The 24,228-nt window shown below is 38.6% G+C and overlaps 1 protein-coding gene across 1 annotated transcript; it reads left to right on the plus strand.

Moving 5' to 3' along the window:
- Window positions 1–511: 511 nt before the first annotated feature.
- On the plus strand, window positions 512–12,442 carry Eh (Eclosion hormone). Its single transcript, XM_089251007.1, has 3 exons — window positions 512–649; window positions 10,564–10,673; window positions 12,101–12,442. Exons 2-3 carry the CDS (start codon window positions 10,585–10,587, stop codon window positions 12,243–12,245), a joined length of 234 nt encoding a protein of 77 aa, XP_089107133.1. The 5' UTR covers window positions 512–649; window positions 10,564–10,584; the 3' UTR covers window positions 12,246–12,442.
- The last annotated feature ends 11,786 nt before the right edge of the window (window positions 12,443–24,228 follow it).

Genomic DNA, 24,228 nt, shown 5'->3' on the forward strand with positions numbered 1-24,228 from the left:
AAAAGTTCGACTTACAGGAAGAAAACTTCGAGTTAAGAGAAAATTTTGACATTAAAATACGAAAAAAGTTCTGAGACTGAGTGAAAACTTCGACTTAGACACACATTCGAGTTATCGGAGTTGGACTTATCTCGAATTGACTGCGTAGGTTATACTTTCAATTTATAATCCAACGGTATGTATTGGCATCAAAATGAGAGGCATAGAAAAATGATAGAAATATTCATTAATTCAGTCTAATTTAAGCATAATATTTAAAACAGTCTAGTTCACATGAAATGATTGTGGTCCAAACAAATGTCGATTCACACGTGTTTTAAAGTTGCGCTGAGACGTGATTGGGGAGCTTGGGTATGATTGAAGGAACTGATCGACCAATGACAAAATACTTGCGTCACCAGAGTTATTTAGACTTTAGTCTGTGGGAGTTGATTCAAGAGAGTTATCCATTGATTTTGTACCTCATACATCACTTTTTCGTCTCTTCTTTTTGGTACGTCTTGATATTTCTTCTCAACTGAAATAATCTTATCCATCATATATAAATAGACGTTGTCAAACAGAGAGACCATTTAGTCACATAACCTGTCATAAATTTATTTAAACATAAATTCTCGTCATAAAATCGTCTTCAGTTGAAAAAGGAAAGGTAAGTTTGTTACGAAAAGTAAATGCGTGTTTTATCATTATTAGGTGTAATAATTTTTTTTTAAATTATGATCTTATACAATGATTGTTGAATATTTTTTTGAAATTAAATTTCAAGAAATAATTGACAGTTTTGTTGTTAATATAATGAATCTCTCGTGTTGAAAATTGAGCGGAAAACTTTTAGTTTGGAAGGAAGATGAATTCAAGACCTGAAGCCGAATATGTTATTATTACTTAAGGTAAAGTTAAAAAAAATACTTAAATAAAATATATTTTTTAAAACTCTTCAGTTTTAAAAAATATACTATTTTGTTTATAATCGAACTCGCTTAACCATTTCAAGACTGATTTTACCTATATATCCGGGACATGTACATCCCGTTAGTATTGAAAGGGTTAATACGAGAAAAAGTCGTTATTCGTAATATGCGTGAAACTATTTGAAGAGTAGGTAGATTAATTGATAATAAAAATTAGAAGCATATCCCTAATACGTATCATAATACGCATATTATCTGAGGAGCTTATTTTCGAAAAAGAACATCTCCACATTTTTTCGGAATGCACTTTTTAACGTTTTATGAATCTTTGGCATGAACTCTGTCAGATCATGGAACCGCGATTATTCAAGCGGGAATATTTTTGGTAGAAATTGCAATGTGAAGTTATTCGTTTATATCAAAAAGGGAACATATCTATACTCATATATACAATTCGGTATTTTTCATCTCTCGATAACGGACATTCACGGGACCGCAAATTTTCGCCCTCTAACGAGGAGTGTCCGTTAATGTATAGTAAAATACATTGAGTCCCGTGTCGATGTGATTCAGAATTGTGTCCATCAGTAGAGGTGTCCGCTAACGAGAGCGTCCGTTATGGCAGATTTCACTGTAGAATTATCGTGTTTCTTATCTTAATGACGAGAGGGAAGTAAAGGTACCTTCCTGGGCGGGTTAAAACATTCTAAAATCAGCAAGTGACGTAGAAATTTCCACTTTTTCAGGCTTGACCAGCACAAATTTCAATCGAAAGGTAACATTTCCACAAATTTTCTTTTAAAAGGGAACATTTCTAAAATTCAAATGTCGATAACTCTCTTGAATGTCGATCAAGAAACATAGTACATTAAATATTCTTCTAACATTCCTACATGCTACATGTTGGGCTATTTTCTACTTTTGTAAAGCAAACGTGTTCCAGAGGAGTATTTTTACTTCTACTGTAAATTTGGCAAAAGTGGAAATTTTCCTTTTTGATAATAAGCTCCTCATCTATTAATTACGAATAAAATTAGAGTCGACGTGTGATTTTACGAACCACTCGTTTTTAGGAACTTATTTTCTGGGCCCAACTAATTTACTACTTCTTTAAGCATCTTTCCTATTTACGAACTTTCAATTTTACAAAAAACATTTTCACGTCCGTACGGGTTCGTAAAAACTGTATATTGATTTCTAATTAGCACCTACGGGAAAAGCCGCCTAAACGCATTGGGCCCACCTGAAGCCTCGAGCACATACGGCACTGGGACGACTCATAATATAATGAGATCTGGTACTATAATTTGGTAGAGTAGTGGTTCCCAAACTGTGCTCCGCCAAAGATTTCTTGGTGCTCCATAAAGATTTTCGTGTTGAATGGCAGAACTTTTTTAAACCTCAATATGTTCGAATGAAGCAAGCGGCGAATCCGAAATGGATTTATTCCCGTAAAACACTAGTTGGTGCTTCTACGAACATAAACTACCTTTAGCTTCTTCTCTTTTAGTTTTTGTGAATGTATTCAGAAAATTTTCGCATTTTTTGTAAGCATTTTACCCAACTAGCATCAATGCACTTTTGCATTTCTTCCCAACCGTTTCCTGCTATCTCTTCAACCAATACACTGTTCAAAATGCCATTCGGCTACGGGCCTCTGCTTTTGCGTCTTCAAATTCCTTGTCATGAATGTCCCTCTTAATTCGGCCAAAGAAGGAAAATATTTTAGGGAATGGTGAGGCCTGCTTTAGTCACAATGCAAAAAATATAGACCTTATAAGCTTGCCTGTGTGGGAACGCCGTACGTAATATGTAATCATTTTCTTTGTAACTTCATTTTTTTTTTTTTTTTGGTAGAAGATTTTTGATTTCCACGGACCCCTCTCTCTCTGCAGATAACAGGCACACCTACAACATGATACTGTATTTACATAACAATAACTTGCAAGGGTTTAATAACTCATGCATAAGTAGCAAAATACTGAGTAGTGATCGCGTATGACTTAGGCACACTTATTTTTTCAATGTCTTTATATACTTAATTCATAACTAAGTATTTTTTTCATTAACTAAATGCCTTTCTACGACCTGGTTGTTGAAAATTTTCGTCTATCTTGCTTAGATTCCAAGATAACACAAAAAATTCCAGAATTTTCCACCAGGTGGTGTTCTAACCTTTCTTATCGTTCGGCGTGTGCTCGTATTGCTATACTATTACGCTAATTTCATGATTATATCTGCCATATTTCAGGAGTTATTCAAGGTTATGTAAAATATCAAATGTTTTTTATCTCTCCAAATATTCATCTTTTTGCTCCCGGGCATCACAAAATGATTCTTAGATTTTGAAAATGATTGTAAGAGGCTGCGCATATGTCACTGTAAACGAGATTTTCAAGAGGTCATAACTTTTGAATGGATGAAGATAAAGCGATGGAAGAAGTGTCTAGGTATACTAAATCGGACATGCGCTACACGATAATAACAACCAAAACGCCACCTGGTGGAAAATTCCTGAACTTTTTTTTAGTATTGACAAATTAAGGGGCTTTGAAGAAAATTACAGTTTGAATTTGTGATATTCTATTGAATGAAATGATAATACGTAAAGCTGACACAGAATGTGTGCACCGGCTGTCAAACTTTTCAATATTTGCACATCTACTATTACTTTCAACTATCGACGTCTCAGAAATGTTCCTCCAAATGGTTCAGAGTAAATTAATTTCGGCATAAAATTGAGAGTTTTAAATTCAACCAATTTGCTTTGTTTGACTATAAATCACATAAAATCTTTGATTTTCACGTTTCTTTAACTTTACAATTTACAAGGGGTAGGACATATATCCATTACGTAACTTCAACTCAGAAATGCTTCGTAGAATTTCATTATTTTTGGACACACTCTAAACCTCTTCCCGTACAAGAGCGAGATATCTTAGCCTATAGTAGATGCAAATGCATTAGCTCCCTTTCTCTTCTCTCCCTCATTGAGACGCTTTATTGCATAAACGGGAACTGTTTTTTTTTACATCAGCACTCTTGTCTCCCTCAATACGATTTGATGAGCAAAAAAAGCATGATATTACATACAATAAAAGTTTAGCTGGGAGGCAAACAAAAGCTTACTCTTTCCATTTTTCCCTCCTTGATTTCCTACACGTTAAATAAAGATACTGATTTCTGAGATTTATCGCTGAAGCTCAAACTATATACCGTTCAAATTTGTTACAAAAACCCCGTATGTAAAGAGACATATTTACAGCTGCAGGTAAGTAGTGATACAAGATACACATATTACTGCCTGCCCCTAATTCCGTGGTACTTTGATGTATCAAAGCGTTTAAGTGTTTTCAAAATTAATGCTCCGTGATTAAATTTTCTCCAAAAAGAAGTGCTCCGCATGACTTAAAACGTTTGGGAGTCACTGTTCTAGAGTAAATATTTAATTTTGTAGGTAGATATTTCCTGACAGGTGAGAGGGCTCAGAACTTCACTCTACCTCGGCGGGGAAAAGGGGGGGGGGGGTGTCCGTAATGTTATTAAGACGACGCGGCCATTTGGTTTCGTACCAAGTGAACTCAAGCCAAAAAAAATCCCCATTCGTGGGAATAACTTTTTCGCAAACCGCATTCAAATACAGTGAAACCTCGCTACAAAGATACTCGGTATAATGGTGAATAGCTCTAGAACGATACTCGGTATAATGATGAATCCCTCTACAACAATACTCGGTATAATGATTAATCCCTCTACAACGATACTCGGTATAATGATGAATCCCTCTACAACGATACTCGGTATAATGATGAATCCCTCTACAACGATACTCGGTATAATGATGAATCCCTCTACAACGATACTCGGTATAATGATGAATCCCTCTACAACGATATTTTTCAAGCCTTTTTTGGAAATCTCTATCTCTTAATTCCCACCTCTCGATATAACGGCAATCCCTGTACAAAAGTTATTTTTTCTTGATCCCCAGAGTAGCCCTGTATCGAAATTTCACTGTATACCCAATTCCTTCAATTTTTATGAATTAACTCATGTCACATGTTTCAGTTCTTCCGAGGACGTCTAATAATATCGGTGTAGGACATCACCTTATCATCGAAAGTGTTCGGTATTGCTACTTTTTGTGCGATACACTAATGTGCATTGCGATAAACCTCTTTACAAGAGCAATACACATCTAACTGAATTTATTTTATCGGCTATTCAATTAAAATACTTTGCAGCGAATGAATACTCAAAAGCGCATTTTTTGGTGATACTGAAAATGTCAATTAAGAAAATTTGCCAACACCAGCATAAATTTGATGACACGTGATGATAATTTTGACTGTCGATTTAAAGATAATTCCTCTACAAAGATATTTTTCCTTAGTTCGGTATCGTTAATGTATGTTGAGGTTTTCACTGTATCTTACGCAGAACTTGAAATTCCGGATCATCCGATCAATTCCTTAATCTGCATTATCCGGGATCTGTTCTTTCTTTATAGCAAGTACTGTACATGTTATTTCATCACATTTATTTTACTCCCTTACTGTTGTTCTACTGAATCTCTGAAGAAAGTATCCTCAAAGCCGAAACTTCCACATCCTTTAACTATTCAGTAAAGATCATAGACTATACATTTGTCTGGTTTACCCTGTCACCCTGGGATCAAATTTTTAAACCGTCTCAGCAGCTAGCAGCAACCTTATATCATTAGCCTTTCCCATCCTATTTACAAATGTTTTCAACCTGATAGATGAACAGAAAATCCGATTGATCCGAAAGGTATTTATGCTGATGTATAAAGATTATAAGATTATACAAAAATAATTACCAGATCTGAATGTACTAGGAAGAAAAAAAACCGCACAAAAACTTGTTTTTTTAAACTCTTATCTACAAGGAAGTGGCCGCGGACAGATGGCCGCGGAATGAGGGGGGGGGGGTGATTTTTGTATTAGGGGTCATTCAAGTATTACGTCAGCATCGAGGGGGGGGGGGTTCCGGATTTGCGGACTTTTGATGACAAGGGGGGAGGGAAGGGGGTTTGAAGGTTTCTTACGTCATCAACCACCCTTTTTGAAGATATGAAATATTCTAAGATGCTGACGAAATTTTGCTGTCAAGGGGGCAGGAGGGGGTCAAAAATGGCTAAAAATCTGCTTACGTAATACTTGAATGGCCCCTTACGTCTATGAAGCCTATTGTCCGTTCCGCAGAAAATTGGTCGCGAAGGGGGGTGGTTGCCTAGGGGAGTTTCACTCCCAACTTCGAGGCGCAAATGCGAGCTGATCTCCCCATGAAAAAGTCTCACCGCAGGGAGCAACAGGCCTACAACGATAAATCATTCAATCATTACACTTCACTCATAGTTAGAAAAACTGGTGGCAGATGGCAGCACTACGCGTAACAAACATTACACAGAAACAAACTTCACGCCAGGTTTCACTATACGTGTACGCACTTTCTAACATGTACCAATTCGTTAGAGGTTCCGCAGAGGAATATGGACGAGGTGCATGTCTGGTTTAGTAGTACTAGTAGTAGGGGAGTTTCACTATATTATTTTTAAAACATTTTTTGGTTCTATGAACTTTGAACATTACTTTTTCTTAAAATATTCAATGACTTTAGATATTAAAATGCAAAAGTTTCGTTTTAAAATCACCTAATGTTCGAAAATTCTTTTACATCCGATTTAGTTTCGGTTTCCATCTCACCTCTGACATAACAATGCATAATAATATTGCCTTATTTTTTATATTTGTCGTTTTCTTTTTTTTTTTTTTAATTATTTGGATCTATGTTCAATGTGGATGAATGAGTAAAAACAGAAATACATGTCCTTGATAGTTTATAATAAAAAGATTTGAAGGCTTTTGAATGGCAATACATTGTTCCGATTTTCGTTCTATCTATTGTTCTGTGTGTACGTTGTCATGGTATATCCGATTTCTTTTCTATGATTTTATTGTCATATTAAACAGCTGCAGATCGAAAAAAAAAAACTTCATGAAATTTGTCTTTTTAACCTTTACTGCATTTTTTTTCGTTAGGATATTTGAGCTGTTTTTGACGGGAATACGGGAAAATTACCTTGAATAAAGAAAGGAAATGGTAAAAAATAAACTTTTAAAATGCCACGCGGTCATGAAAAAAAATAAATTTCTGAGCTGCGGTTTTTCCAACCGGTGTGCCACGATAACCTTTTGGTTAGAGTAATAATGAAAGACGTTTAAACCAGAAGTTCCTAACCTTTCGTGTCCCACGGGCACCATGTGTCAATAAGACAAAAGACGAGGGACTCCCTCGTTTTGCAATAAGATGAAGACCACAGACTCCGTTCACAGAATAATATTCTAAGCATGGTTCACGTGCAGAACCAGTATCTTGATAAGCAAGGGGCATTCGGGGAGTATAAAAATGGAATAGGTGATCTGTCATCATTCACTCAAAAGAAGAAGGACGTTGGACAAAGTGATAAGGGATAGTAAAAGAAGGAAGTTGAGTATAGGTTGATAGAAAACATTGGCGCTTACCCTAAATAATTTTTAAAATATGGAAATAATGAATGTAAAGGGACAGTTGGCTCCCTCTCGATAAAAGGGTCTAAGGTAGGGAGCAATGTAAGCATGTGTAGTGCATTCAAGGACTTTTTTCGTATCAGTTTTTAATAGAGAAGGTGATATCCAGAGTAGAGGTATACCATGGGGCGATTAAATCCTCAAGATATTCCAGTAGATCTCGAAAATTCTAAAAAATGTAAGGGCTAACAAAGCACCGGGACCACATGATATTTGTCCTAGGGTTCTTAGGGCAGCGGTTTCCATCGTGAAAGCTCTCGTGGAACCTTTGATGGTTATGAAGTTGTTTTGCGGAACCCTTGATGGTTACGAGGCTATTCAACACGGAACCCCAACAAATTTTGAATAGCTATCTAATATACAGGGTATTCAGTAAATTTTACGTAAGTTCTGTGGTCCAAAAATCCTCACGCATTGCAGATACATCTTTAAAAACCTTTTTATGACGTAAAATTTCCAGATAAAACGAAAAATAACATTTATGACGATTTATTCATCGCATAGCGTTAGAACCAGCTTCTGGTTTGAAATTAAATTAAAAAACATTCCAATAAATTGTTGGTATAAAAGACGCACAGTTTTGAGCTTGAGAACACTTAATTCTGTGAAGGATGATAAATGTCTTTTGTTTGTCACGTGATATGTGTGTTACACATGACAAGTGCTGACTTAGCAGTGAAAGCACCTATGCGCTGTCTGGGGTATGAAGTTTCGAAAATTTCATTATGCACATTCAGATCTCCTCGGTGAAAACTCTCGCCACAGAGACAAACAGGCGTACAAAGAATTTGAGCCATGTACAATTATTCAATTATTACACTTCACGAATAGTTAGAAAAATTGACAGTAGATGGCAGCACTATACATAACAATCATTACACAGAAACAAACCTCACGTTAGGTTCACAACACGTACACGCACATCCCAACATACCCCATTTCGTTCGAAGTTCCGCAGAGGAATATGGACGAGATACATGTGCGGTTTAGCAGTATGCACATTCCATTCACATTCGGTGATGGTCACTCGAGGAAAATTTCCCATATGCTTTGCTTTTAACCCTTAGCGTGCTCCCATCATCCAGGGTTGATGAGCATAGCAATATGCTCGATCATCTTGAGATGATTTGAATTTTTTTCCACAGAAATTTTTTTCAACACCATAAATTTCTTTTATCATGCTTTAAAATGACGTGTATATGGCTTACGTATATAAGTGTACATATATTGCAGTTTTTTTGTTGTTTTTTTTCAAATTATTTCTCTATTTTAATGTACCTCATAGCAAGGTTTGATTGTACTATGTGGAATAATTGTACATTTTTGAGTGGTGTTGAGAGTTCCTGCCTGCCCACAATCCCTATATTGTTGTGGGATTTTGGGTTCGAACCCAGATTCTTTGTATCACACATATTTTTCGATTGTATTATACAATGAAACCTGTATGACGCTGAAATAATATTCAATTTTAGACAAGTTTCCATTTTATAAAAGTGCACGCATGCACACACACACACACATATTAAAAGCATTAGGCTAATCAATGATGGGACTATTTTTTGATTCCGTCGAAGACAGGTTTTGGTCTCATAAAGCGTCCGTCTTAGATAGGTTTCATTGCACAGCAATACTTCGGCTAAAGAACGCCTCGGCTTTCGAAGTTTTCTGCTAACAAATTTGATTATGAAGCGCATTATCTCCGTTAGCAGAGATATCACTGCATTTGCAACGTATGACTTTGAGTGGCATCTATGTTTTACAAAAGACCACTGAAAAAAAAGAATTTTTTTAAGCAGCCTTTTTGAGAGCAGCTTTTATCTGACTATTCCCGCAGTTAAGGGGTTAACGAAAGAAAAATTTGAAGGAAAAAGATTGCTTTGTTTAATTATTCTCATGGCTGAAATGTCCTCAGTCCCGGACGACCACTCGTCGGTCAGGAAAAAAAATGGTCTGGAAATTTTTTTTAAAGACACTATTTCGTGAAAATTCAAAATAAAGGACAGCTTTGCGAATAACTATGACAAGTTTAATAACTATAGCAAGTTTTTTCTTCTAAAGCTCTCCGGGTTCTAGGATTTTTAATGGTTCCGTGACAATAAAATCCACGGAAAACCAAAAAAGTTTTCACGGAACCATAGGGTCGACGGAACACCAGTAGCAAACCTATGTCTTAAGTAATATGTTAACTCATTGTTGGTGCCAGTTGCATAAATTTACTGGATCAGTGCTACTGAGGGCATCGTCACACTGAATTGGAGGTTTGTAATGTGGTTCTGATACTCAAAAATGGTGGTAGAGAAACCGTAGCTATGGTTAATATCAATTAAATTCTTTTTTTTGCAACATTTTAAATACATACAACCATGTTTTACTAAATCAATAAATGTTATTATATCATTCCCGCATGCCAGAAGCATGAATGTGCAAATTTTCCACCTTTTTTTCATCAGCTGATTGGATGGATACCTTACTTTGCTATCTAAGTTTTGCCTGAAACGTGAATGAGTATCCCTATTGAAACACATGTTACAAAAACATTTTGGGAAAATAACTTCCATAGAGTAACATGATTAGGGTAAACATTCAAATGTATTATTTCCCACGTTCTTTTTTTTCCCCATGGATATTGCACATTCATGTTTCTTTCATGGAGGAGGGGGGGGGGCGATATTTTTGCAATATTTATAATATCGAAAACTTGTTGCATTGTTTCATTGGTGAGGAATTTTTAAATTTGAAAATATCCAATTACAAATACAAATACAGAGGCCACAGCAAATAAAATGTCCAACGAGAATTGTTGAAAAAGATTCTCATAAAACATGGATATCGAATGCATATCTAAACTATATCAAATATATAGCGACCCAATAAGAGCAATAAAAAACTAATAATTATGATAAAATATAAATATACTATCCATAAAAACCTGTGGTTGTCTCATCTAAGTACGGATAACTTCTCGATTTATCAGTCTCGATATCTATGGAGAAACAATTATATTTGTATTACGGTTGTATCCTATGTATGACAAAAGAAAGTTTTCTCTTTCCATTTTGTAGGCAAACACCACCAGTCACAAAATGAATCATTATTTCATCCTGATACCATTACTGCTGCTCTTTTCTGCATCCGACAGCGTCCTTTCGTATTCCGTTCGGACCTGCATAATGTGAGTTTTTCGCATATTATAAGATGTTAATATAATAAGATACAGTCGAACCAGGCCCGTCATTAGAAAATACACTAGAAATGTTATAATAAAAATTTAGTACATGTTCTTTGTCTCCCCCCCCCCCCCGAAAAAGTTTAAGTGACGGCCTGAGTGGAACCCCCGATTTTATGCCACCATTTATTTTGCAGAGTTTTTGGCTCTATAACGAGTTTGGCGTTATAATCACGGTTTAAAAACGTGTAATCCCTAGAAATGGAAGATTTGTTCACTGAAAATTTCCAACGTTTAGCGGGGTTGGCGTTATAACGAGGTTCGACTGTGTCGCCGTTTATCTAACATGCTATTTCAAAAATGTGAAAACTGTTTGCAATACGGTATCGGTTTTAAAAGAGCGCTTTCGTGGTGAACATGCACATGCGCATCCATTGCGTACGAACAGGCGCTATTGTTCACACTGGCACGGTACGGCAAGCGATGCAGCATGCAACTCGACGCGGATTGGTTAAAACCTTAATTAATTGGTTAAAACCTTATTTAATTGGTTAAGACCTTAATTAATTGGTTAAAACCTTATTTAATTGGTTAAGACCTTAATTAATTGGTTAAAACCTTATTTAATTGGTTAACACTTAAAACCTTAACCTTAAAGGTTTTTTACCAATCCACGTCGGGCTGCATCGCTTGTCGTTTCGCGCCAGAGTGAACCCTGTCTAAACAGGGCAACCAACACGATTCAGCGCTGACTTCAAGGAATGTGTGTGTTACCGTTGAAGTCAAGACTTAACTCTCTGGGTTTAACCACTCCGCTTACAAGCGATTGGTGGGAAATTCGGATGATCTCTGTTTGACGAATCAGCGATAAATATGGTAACCTTGTCCTAACACGTTAGAAAAGGGGAAGGAAAGAAAAAGTAGAAAGTAAGAAAAAACAAATGAAAGGAAGCAGTGTAATACATAAGTATAACAGAGAGAGAAAGAGAGATACTTATCTATTATACTCTTATCCCTCCCCCCGTTTCCTATACCTCTCCATAATACCTACAGGTAACAGAGTAGGTACGAAGTAGATTTCTCTTTCCACCTTCGCCTACCTGTTCCCTTTCGCTCTTAGATGTATACAGTAAAAAGATACATCACGGAGGTAAAAAGAACTACTTTTTTTCCTTAGGTTTGCAACAAAGCTTCGCAGTGATGAGGAAAGAGGAAAGAAAACATAGAGGTTTTTTTTGAATTTATTACAATGGTGTTTGGACGCAATATTACGTCCTTGATCGTAAAGGGGTTACAAAAAAAAAATACGGAGAGGAAAAACAACCCTTACGTTTTTAGTACTGGGTCTGAAAGGGTTAATGAATATAGACATTTCTGCATTGATAATGGTCTGTCTGTACCTGATTTAATCGTATATTGTTCACCGTTTACAGAAATTGCGGCCAGTGCAAGAAGATGTATGGTGACTATTTCATGGGGCAAAGATGCGCGGAGGAATGCATCAAGACGAACGGCCTATTGACTCCCGACTGCAACGAACCCAACACCATCATGAAATACATATCCAAACTAGCCTGACGAAGACCACGGAATGTTGTACCCCCATGTATACATCAAACAAGACGTTTTATATGATCCGAATTACCGAAGAAAGAAAAGGGTTCTGAAGCTATGTATAGAAGCGACATCGATATGAATTTACAATCGCTCTATCGCAGTAAAGGCTGATGTATTTTGTACCTGATGAATAAGTGATCTCAATAATAAATTAAACACAAGGAAGAGAGAACTTGTTTTTTTAATCTATAGGATATAAAAATACAGAAAACTTCTCCAAGAGAGCCACCCATGGCCCCCCACATCCTGAAGCAGGGCCCCTAGACTGGTATCTTTTACGGCCCCCCTCCCCCGATCAGATTTTCACGGGGGCCCCTTTATGATGAATTTATAGCGTGAAAAAACAAAAAAATGATTAAAATCACCCGGGCCCCAGGGCTAGAGCCTTGTCAGCCCACCCCATGTGGGGACCATGGAGCCACCTTCCATGTCTAGGAAAACCAGCCCCTTCGAGACGTGATCCCCTACGTAGAAATAAATTAAAACTTTAACACACTATATAAAGGTAGTCTTTTAGAGAGGTTTCGCGGTACAGTAAACTCCCGATAATCCGGCATTTTCAGGCGGGTTTTCTTCGAGCATAGAAGAGGAACGCATGTCACTGCATGTTTGTGCGCAGAAGTTTATATCATTTAAATGGGGGTTCAATTATCTTCCAATAATCCAGCGATTTCTGTAATCCGGCACACCCTGGTCTGATATGTGCCAGAGATTTGCGAAAGTCTACTGCAGAAAGTCATCCGCGGCTCTTTGCCCAATTCATGGATTATATGCGACTCCCCAGAGCAGTTTAATAGGTATTTTTTTTCGTTTATTAAAAAAGCCACTTCGAAGCGAGACAGAGAGCGAGAGAGAGAGAGAGAGAGAGAGAGTAGGCACACAAATCAACATCTCCAGCTTGTCGCGAAGCACCTGAAAAAAGGTTGGCGAGGTCCCTAGGAGACGCGACGCACACTTTGAAGAACATTGGTCTACTACCAGGGCCGTCTTAAGAGCATCAAGGGCCCCCGGGCCAAGGGGTTTTTCTGAGGCCCTAACTGGTAAATTCTAGAAATGTTTTACCGGATCTTATTTTTGTGAGGTCCCTTTTCTCTTGAGGCCCCCGGGCCGTGTCCGGGCGGGCCCATGTGTTAAGCCGGCACTGTCTACTACTCTACTACAAAAAAATAATGTCTCCTCTAGATCACTGGTATTTATCTTTTTCATTACGGCCAAAGCCTTTCAGATAGCGGTCAATTTGGGAGACTTTGCTACAGCCACTGGCCCCATGTAGGAGCTGGGTAGCAGACGGAGCTATTACTTAACCGCGCATGTACCTCGGGAACATTCCTCCAGGCAGCGGTTCTCAACCGGTGCTCCGCGGAGCCCTAAGGACTCCGTGTGCACCTCCCAGGGGCTCCGTGACTGCTCAAGGAAAATAAAATGAATTAGTAAATTTGATAGATAAGAGTAAATAAGAGATTCCTACAAGGTTCTGCTAAAAATTAAGTACAAAAAAGGGCTACTCGAGTCAAACAGGGCTCTGCCATAGAAATTATAAACTGAAAATGGCTCCGCGAGTAAAAAAAGGTTGAGAACCGCTCTACGGCATTTCTAACGATTCGGTTTACATGCCGAAATTGTGTGTGTGTGTGTGCGCGTGCGTGGCCTTAACGTATTTATGTTGTTGGAGTTATGCTTGTTTCGTGTTTTGCCACAACTGATCGAGTTGAGTCGGAAATTAAGGCCCCCCCATCTATCTGTGGTTGCCTCAGGTTCGGTAAGGAAAGAATTCCTTATCTATGTCCTTCTCCAGGATTGAACCCGACGACCTGACAGCAACCTTCATTCACCACTGTTATGGTGAATGAAGGTCAGTCGGGTGCTTTCGTGTTATTCTGGTGCTGCCATATGGCCATGGACCCCACATCCAGGAGGAGTAGGGCCCCCAGGCTGGGATCTTTCGCGGGTCCCTGGTCAGAATTCTCACGGGCCCTTCTATAGTTCATGTATAGCGTGAAAAAGCAAATAAATTATGAGAATTATCCCGGGCCCTGTCAGCTCCAGCCTTGTGGGGGCCATGCATATGGCTTCCATATTTTGAAGTAAAAATAGCAATTGCAGGAATTTTCGGGTTATGTAAGTATCGTGTTGTCTATAGCTGCTCTGACAAGGCTGCAGCCCGAGGGTCCGAGATGAATCCCATTATGTTTTACGCTATAAAATTACCGTAAAGAGCTCGCAAACATTTGCCAATGACTATTGGGTCTGGCTGGACACAAGACTGGCCTTAGCTTTACGGGAGATAGAAACCAGTCCAGAGCCAGTCCTCGTAAAGTCTTCTGAGCCAGAAAAACCTGTTCTTCAAAAAGACCAGCAAAAAATGAACTCTATAGTTGTACGTGGGGAAAATAGGTAACACTACCAGAAAATGATAAAAGCTGCTCAAACACTTAAAATGTTATGAGGATATTGCGTATTGGATTTATCCCTGATAATTTATTCACCGCAATTTCATTGCGGGTAATTTTTTTAACATAAAATATTAATGTTTAATATCGAATTTATTTGTTATTTCAATGGATTTGTATAAATTTGATAGTTGTGTTGATGAACTCACTATTGATGCATTTGTTTTGTCTAAACATATTATGAAAAGTCTGTGATAATTTTGCTAACCTTCAACTCGTTATGAAATGGACGGTCACGAGATTATCACATTTCGGAGCGATCTGTTCGAGGAAATAACAAAGAGCCTGGAGCAAACATCAAAGGAAACAGCTAATATTTATGTTACAGAGAATCGAATTACACATTACTGTAAAATTCCAGAAAATAGTGGCCCTAAAACTACCATCGTTTCGATTTGCCCGTAATTTGCATGAAATGGAAGGAAAACAAGGCCGAAAAATGATCTAAATAACAAATTTCAAAATTAAGAATCATCTGATGCGACGTTCACGGATGATTATCGAACTATCGAAAATCATAGCGATAATAATTTGGATAATAATGACATAATTAGGAGGAGAGAAACGACTAGAAATGGTGCCGGTTTCTTACGCTTGAGGGTGATTCCCGTAAGTTGTTTATGGGTTCCCTCGAATTATTTCAGGAGATATTTTAGTTTTGACTTATTATAACCGTAATTAAGAGACCTGACGCTCTTTCATTAATCTTACTGAGTAATTTTCATTGTATTGTGTGACAATCGAACCTATTATAATTACCAGTACCACGATCTTAGCATTGGTTTCTTTACTTGGACTAATTATGCCCAAGTAAAGAAACCAAGTACAGGGGTGCACGACCTTTCAAGTCCGTGGGCCACATATGCGATATTGCAACCCCTCGTGGGTCAGAACTGGACAAATCTATTATCCGACATGCTTGTGGCATATAGAAGTGAAAATTAAGGAATTTCCTTACTGGGGCCATTGGCGAGTGCATCTGCTCAATCCAGTGTCTACTCGGGAAAGCGCGTGCAAAAAAACAAAAAAGTAATTTGAACGTTGTGTACCGCCGCCCATGATGCTATACATCATGGCCCCTACGGGCGCTATAATGCTATACATCACGAGCCCCTTCAAACAGAGCCGAAGCCAGTCATTTAACGATCCGGTGCAAGAACAGTCATGCGCCCTCCCCCCGCCCACGAGAGATATGATTGACATTAGGCTTAGAGATTAACCCCCTCCCACCCACTTTTTTCTTACGCATTCACCGAAAATCAATTAATGAGCCTCCCTCCCTAGAAAAACACTCGGAATTCGGATCCATCAAAGAACATTTCGGATGAAGTCCCAGAGCGCAAAGCCGTCTTAACGCATGGGCATAGGCCCACAGGGTAGCTCAGGTGGACAGGGCGCCTCATGTTAACGAGACAAATGCAAAGCAAAATTATTTCTAATACGTAGAGAAAAACGTTTGAATTGGGATGGTTTACACCTGAAGTCTGAAAAAGAGACGTGCCCAGAGAATCTCTGTTCCCGAGGGTTCATGATGCTGTTACCACGGGCCCCACACACAGGAAAGTCTCTCGGGGCTATGGAGCCTTAGGTATTAGTCTTACATTTTTCCAATATTTAAGACCATAAATTTTCTTGAAAATCAATATAAGGAGCCAGCTAAAAAATCACAGACTGGGGTCCTGTCAAATATCAAGGTCACATTCAAGGATAATGTGGGGGGCCACGTGTATTCACTACGATAGGCTTATGTGTGTGTGTTAGTAAATCGACATATTAATAGATCGACGGAACTTCAAGTTCTGGCTTTTTAAAGCAGTTATACAGTAGTTAAATGTAATACGTAATCGATAGAAAAGTTCAGCTATACGGCCTTTAAGATTTTGCGGCCCAGTGCGATAGCATCCTTCGCATCTGCCAAAGTCCGGTCTTGCTTTTATAGTTAATTTATGGAGGGAAAAATCAAGAAATTATAAGACACAAATTACAATCGATCGCCTACAATTTATTAAAATTTAAAAAAAAAATCATCTATGAATTTCCACAAAGGCGGGTGGTGGGGTTTAGCACCGAATTCGACTTCCAAGCGTCGATGAACTGATCCCCTGGAGAACTTTCAAAGAAAAAAACTTTCTTGTAACTAATACTCGCAAACAGAGCTGCACCTAGGTACTTTGTCACCCAGGGTAAGCACGCATTTCGGCGTCCCCGTGTAATGTAGAAAGAACAGTTAAAGGGTGAATTTGTTGCCCCATCTTGTCCAGTGAAAGGGGCACCATACCCCAGCCCCCCGCGGTCCTGCTAGCAAAGTTGCACTTTATATTGAATTTTAACGATACAGGGTCTTTCAAAAAACGGACCATCCTTGGATGACTAAACAGTTTTGAAACAGTAGCATCAATTTTTTTTTATATCGAATTTTCGAACCCTTTCTGCTATAAAGGGTGTTGCCTCAGTAGAATAGGGGTGGGACTTCTCCGTTAAAACTGGTACAATGATTTATGACAATAAATATGTAGATTAAGGGGTAGTGAGTGTCTAAGCCCTCTTTCATTTCGTTGTAAAGCTATGAAACAGCAGAAGGGACGCAATTTCTTGTTTGGATAAATATTCAAAAATTTGTTTAAGTTCCATGAGAGTGTGCAAGTATGTGAGCAACTAAAAGAATGACTTGCTACGCGATATACGAAAACTGTGAAGGCAGGGTCTGAAAGCACGTGAACGACCAAAAGAATTACTTAGACACAGAGGCGTAGTTACGGTGTGTGTGTGTGGGGGGGGGGTGGCTGAGCGAACTATAGTCCGGGGTGAATAATTTGGAGGAATTGGTAGTCAAGAAAACTAGACTAGAATGGGTGAAGGGTGACAAAATTTGTTTCGCCCACAGATGACTAAACCATAAATCCGCCTTCGGAGCGTAACACGGGCAAAGCCCTAATCGGAGGGCCCTTATGTGGCCCTTGTCATTTGCTGGAGTTTCTCCGTGGAAAAATAGTGCATTTGCCCAAACGGCACCTGCTATTAATCATAGCACCAGATTCCATTATCGTGGAGTGCTCCTATGCACCCGAGAAGCTCCCCACCCCCCTCAGCCGTGGCTGGTAGACCCATTTAAGATGGCTCTGGGGTAATTTATCAAAGAATCTCCAGCAATCTTTCTTTCTTCTTCAATTCAGAAACAAACAAAATGGGTTAAACAACACCCAATGCCCTGTAATTAATAAGTCGTGCGTTGAGAAGGACAGTTCAAAAATGTATATACACATACAGTGTCCCACAATCGACTAACGGTTTTCAAAAATGGGATAAAAAGACGGTGAAAGATATTGAAGTCATTCTTGCGGAATATAAATGTGCGAGGTCAGGAATTTCAGATGCGTCATTCATCTTGTAAGGGATTGTATAGTTATTAAAATAAAAATTTTAACTTTTTATATGGAGACCCTGTGCCCAGAAACCCAATTAGAAAGCTGTCTCTCCTGATGCGAACGAAAAAATTTTCTACGTTTCTAAGTGCAATATTCGCAGAGATATCTGAATTCAAAAATCGAAAAAACGTTGAGAAAGAAGCGTTGTTCGTTAGTTTTTGCTGTACTTTCGGTAAAAACTAATGGGACGTAAATGATATCGTTGCAATGGAAACCCTGCGGCCATCTATGAAATATAAGAAAATGCTAAACATCAGCGTCCTTAAAAAACCCGGATGAGCTGAATATTTCATTTTGGTGGTATAAAACAAACAACAAAAAAAAAACCAATTACGGTGGTATACGAGGGAACTTTTTTTTTTCCCGATAAGTGGGGCGGGGGCCACATTCTCTTTTATTTCATCTGCATCTACAAACCTGTTGTTTCTCTGAGCATACAATTTCGATATCTGTTCGAAAAAAAAAATTACGAGAGAAATAGCATGCTACTTTATATAATATTTTTTTCTTTGTTCAGCAAAAAAAGTTCTGTGCACACTGAAGCGTTCTCAGTTGTTCTCATACTCTAAACGCCCATACTTTGCAAACTTATTCACCAAAAAATGATGCCTTTCTTTGTTACTGTTAACCCACAACCAATAAACGAGTAAAAATATAATATTATCAATAAAAATGTGCCTTCTAGAAAGCACTGAAAATAAGTATACAGTATAGTGTTATATTACACGTACATAAACATCATTGAACTGGAACCACTATACACACACACTGTCATCTATCATTTAGAAAATACAGCTGTTGTGATTCTTAGATTCAAATCGACGAACGAATTTTGATTAATGCGCTGCATAGAGAGAAAGAAAAAGGCAAATATTGCATAATATTAATAAATATTTTATAATCAATAATATTAGTTAAATTGTCGTGTTTGTTTCAAAATTTCAACAGTTGCTGTTTGTGAAAGGTAAATTATTATTAGTAAAATGCGCAAAACATATTTTGGTTATATGCAATTGAATAGGATATTAGCCAGCATGGTAATACGTTAATTTACCGTACGCAAATATCAACTATTAAATATTTGACGTGAACTCGACAATTAAACTAATATTATTGTTTATAAAATATTTATTAATAATAATTACTATTGATTTTTTCTGTATGGTACATTGATCAAAATTCAGTCATCAATTTCAATCAAAGAATCACAACATTTGTTGTATTTTTAATTGATAGGTGACAGCAGTAGTTCCAGTTTAATGATTCTATGTAATGTTATATACAGTGTGCATAGGTAACAGGTCGTATGACATTTTACTGGCGACCCGTAGGTCCTAGAGGCATACTTCCAATTGGAAAAAGTATCCAAATAACGTGTAGTACTTAGACAGGTCATTCATGTTGCAAGAGGTTGTATTAGAGTTATTAAAATGAAAAAAAAATTAACTTTTTACACCACCTCCGAGTGCCCAAAAAACCCAATTAGGAAGTGGTTGCCCTGTGTCTCCTGATGCATACTAAAAAAATCCAGTTTCCAAGTGCAATATCCACTGAGATATTTGGATTCGATAAACGGAGGAAAGGGGTGGGGGGAGGGGGAAAGGAAAAAAAACCCCATTAAATGCGGGTAAAACGGTTTTCTTGCAGTAAGGGCCCCTGTGGTTCCCAACTTCGAAGGACGAATGCGAGCCAATCTCCCCGTTAAAAAGTCTCGCCTCAGAGAGCAACAGGCCTACAACGGAAAAATCTTCAATCATTACACTAATGATTTTTTAACCAATTTTTCTCGGAAAAATCGGTTGCAGAGGGCAGCACTACACGTAACAAGCAATACACAGAAACAAACCTCACGTTAGATTCACAACACGCGCATTCAAGCATCTACCAATTCGTTAGAAGTTCCGCACAAGAATGTGGACGAGGTGCATGTTTAGTAGTAGTAGTAGTAGGCTCCTCTAACATGAATTTATAGTGTGAAAAATAAAATTGATGAGAATTGTCTCGAGCCCCCAGGCTGGACACCCTGTCAACTCCAACCCCCTACCTTGTGGGGGACCATGCGGGTACCTCAGTTGCGTAGGGGCCTCCACAATAAAAACTGTCAATGATTTATGGCAATAAATATGTATATTAATCTTTTGTTTGCTCTGGGGCTGTGACGCTTTTGAGACGGGCAGCAGGGGGGGAACCTTTATTGCAGCGGTTCTCAACCTTTTTTGACTCGCGGAGCCCTTTTAAGTACAAAAATTCTATGGCGGAACCCCGTAGGCCAATTTTTTTGTTATTCATCAAAGTTACTGATTTATTTTTACTATTTAAAAATATTTATAATTACTTTTTCAAATTTTAGTTTTTTTTAATTTTCCTCGAGTGGCTGCGGAGCCCCTGGAGAGTGCACAAGGAGCCCCGAGGGCTCCGCAGAGCACCGGTTGAGAACCACTGCTTTATTGGATAAATACTCAAAAATTGTTTGAGTTCCTTGGCACATCCTCATTCAAAAATTAAGGGTTCCGCACTATCAAATGTTGCACGAGAACTTTACGTTGGAAACCCCTATTTTATGAATTTTTAAACAATTTACAAATTTGAGTGCACTCTGTATGTGTGTGCATATGTTACGCAAATGTCATAAATCGGTTATTATACATAATAACCGAATTTTTCATATATACCGTGACATATGTATGTATTGATATCATCATCATCGTCGTGCTCATCGTCCCCAGACCTTCAAGTGCCTATGCGCTACAAGTGCCTTCGATTCCCGAAATTTGCCAATATTTCAGAGATTTCTGTCGCAATTAGCGGTGTTATTCAGTTTTCGGCATCATTCTTGGCCACAACTGGCAAATTGCTCGTGCGTGTTCCCGTATTTAGAAATTTAAATACTCGTATTACCCGAAGAAATACGGTCAGCCCACTACTGATGCAATTTGGAGCTCATGCCGAAATACTACCACTTAGCCGTACACACAAATCACTCTACGGAATTTCTAATGAATTGGTACATATTGGAGTGAACGTGAACCTTCCATGAAGAGTAGTTTTTGTTTCTGTATAATGCTTCTTATGTGTAGCGCTGCGATCTGCTATAAATTTTCTTCTATGAGTGTAGTGATTGAATCTAGGAAAACCCTGCTTTTCCTAGGAATATAGGTTTTTTGCGCAGCTTGAACCGAATTAGGCCGTTTCGCACCGGCAAAAACACGTTACATAATTACGCTACGCGTTTGTGTTTTCCTAGCGGGGCGCATCAGATCAGGGTGGCTATATTATAATATATGGACTTGGCATCAGCTACTCTGTCGTCTTCATGCTCCGGTTTGATTGGAAGGAAAAGAAAACACACACACACAAGCCGGGTTTTCCTAGGAGCAGGTTTCCTGTGCCGCGCGCAACGTGATTCGCCCAGCGCGACACGCCGTCCACTCACCAATAAGAAAAGCAGCATGTGACTGTTTTCCTACAGAGCGCAATACGCCTCACAACAGCACTTTACGTCGGGCGTGATTGGCCGACTGCTTCTGGAGGAGTCAAATACGTCTTGCGCCGCGCGTTTTGCCGATGTTCTCTTCACTCTTGCGTGTTTTCTTTCCCTTCCCTTCAAACCGTAGCATGCAGATGACAGAGTAGCTGATGCCAAGGCCATATACTATAATATAGCCGTCCTGATCTGCTGCGCCCCGCTAGGAAAACACAAACGTGATTATGTAACACGTTGCTGCCGACGCGAAATTATACTGTTCGGTTCACGCGGCGCAAAACACCTATTCCTAGAAAAACCCGGCTTGAAGAGAACATCGGCAAAACGCGCGGCGAACGACGCATTTGACTCTTCCAGAAGCAGTCGGCCAATCGCGCCCGACGTAAAGTGCTGTCGTGAGGCGTATTACGCTCTGTAGGAAAACAGTCGTATTACTTTTCATATTGGTGAGTGGACGGCGTGTCGCGCTGGGCGAATCACGTTGCGCGCGGCATAGGGAAGCTGCTCCTAAAAAAAACCCGGCTTTAACCCTTGTAGAGCACAATCATCCAATTTATATACATGAGCGATGTAAATACGGTCGGTCTTGACTTAAGGTAGTTTCTCCCGAAAGGGCGTAGGTACGGCTTTGACCTGTAAAATGATGAAAAAATATTTCCTTTCTGCCACTTTTTACTGTCATCTAGTTTCTAAGGACAATACTAGATGTAGGTTCACTTTTTCTTTTTCATAAAATACATATCAGATGGCAGCAGCTATTCCATAATCAGTTTAATTTTCCTTTTTATGTTTGCCAGTCTGTGGATATGAGGCCCTTCAAGTATTACGTAAGCAAATTTTTAGCCATTTTTGACCCCTCTTGTCAGCAAAATTTCGTCATCAACTCTGCCCCTCTGAATCCTAACTCATATTTTCACAACGGGTGGTTGATGACTAGGCTGACCATATTTCTTCGAGAGAAATACGGGACATTGGGATTCAAAATACGGGAAAATACGGGACACCGCCAATTATCGCCAAAAACAACGCCAAAACCAAACAAAGTTGCCAAATATTGTTGAAATTACGGAAAAATCACAATGGCGGGAAATGATGCATCGCTGCAAATTGCAGTAGATTAAAATGTATTCCACGAAAAACAAACGTTCAAGACAAATGTGGGAGATTAATATTCTCATATATAGTTGCAATTATCGTAAAATAATTTATGAGTTGAAAAATAATGTCAATCTTTGACTTCAATAAAGAATAAAAATTCAAGTAGGCTTCGTGTAAAATACGGGAAAAACCGGGACACTTTTGCCAAAAAGTCGGGACGGCCAAAAAAACAGGAAATACCGGGACTGTCCCGGGAAATACGGGACGTATGGTCACCCTATTGATGACGTAAGCATTATCCAAACCCCCTCCCCCTTTGTCATCAAAAGTCAGCAAATCGGAAACCCCCTCCCCCCATCGATGATGACGTAATACTTGAATGACCCCTATATAGATGGCACAATAGGTGCAAATATTAATTTAGATGTGAGATGAATATTCAAGAACTGAGCGGAAGAGAAATTAGTGTGGGGCCTGAAATTTGATCTATTTTTCGGGGTGAAAACCAAATAAGCCTCGATAAATACTTAGGCTGACCGTATTTCCTTTTTATAAAATACGACGAAACGGAATTCATGCGGCATATCGCTAAAAATGTTAAAGTTGCTAATTACAGCCAAAAAAAAAGCCAGTTACCTCTAAAAAATTTGTTAAAGGCAAATAAAGTTGCTAATTATAGCTAAAACAATGGTCAGAGTCCAGCTGCTAATTTCTATGGGGGGAAAAAATTAAGTTGTCAATTACAGGCAAGAAAAATCGTAAGATCGAATAAAGGTGCCAATTACAGAGAGGAAAAAATCACCAAACGTGAGTAAAGTTTCTAATAATAGCTATTGTCAGAGGCCAGTTAAGTTGCCAATTATCGCCTAAAAAATTGGCAAATGGAAGTAAAGTTGCAGATTTCAGCAAAAATAATTGTCAAAGGCAATAGAAGTTGCAAATTATAGCAAAAAAACAATGGTCAAAGAAAAGTAAAGTTGCCAACTACAAGCTGAAAAACTGCAAAAAATTGTCGAAGAGCAGCACATAAAGCTGCTTAATTGGGGCAAAAAAAAATATAAAAAATCCACTTGTCGCAAACCCCTACAGGGAGCTCTGTTCTGATGAGAAAAACTAAGATAATAACATACTGCCAGCAACGCATGCAAAATGGTGATGATGAATTGATTAGATGATTCAAATCCTGTGCGACAATAAAACACTATTTGTAATCAACTGCCACCTAAATATGTCAAGCCCTGGTGTAATCAGTGCCCCCCCCCCCATGGGTACCTACTGAACCATTTAAACTACTACGGAACTTCTTAAAACTGATACGTGTAGCAAACCTGACGCAAAGTTTGTTTCTGTGTAATGCTTATTGTGCCATCTGCCATCAGTTTTTCTAAGTGCGAGTGAAGTGTAACGATTGAATAATTGTATTATAGTAGGCCTGTTGTGCTCTCTGTGGCGAGAATTTTTGATGGGGAGATTGGCTCACGTTTGCA

The sequence above is a fragment of the Pholcus phalangioides genome, unplaced genomic scaffold (assembly GCF_987345545.1).
Source record: "Pholcus phalangioides strain wild (caught in Gottingen) unplaced genomic scaffold, Ppha-v1.0 ptg000024l_1, whole genome shotgun sequence".
NCBI classification, from domain to species: domain Eukaryota; kingdom Metazoa; phylum Arthropoda; class Arachnida; order Araneae; family Pholcidae; genus Pholcus; species Pholcus phalangioides.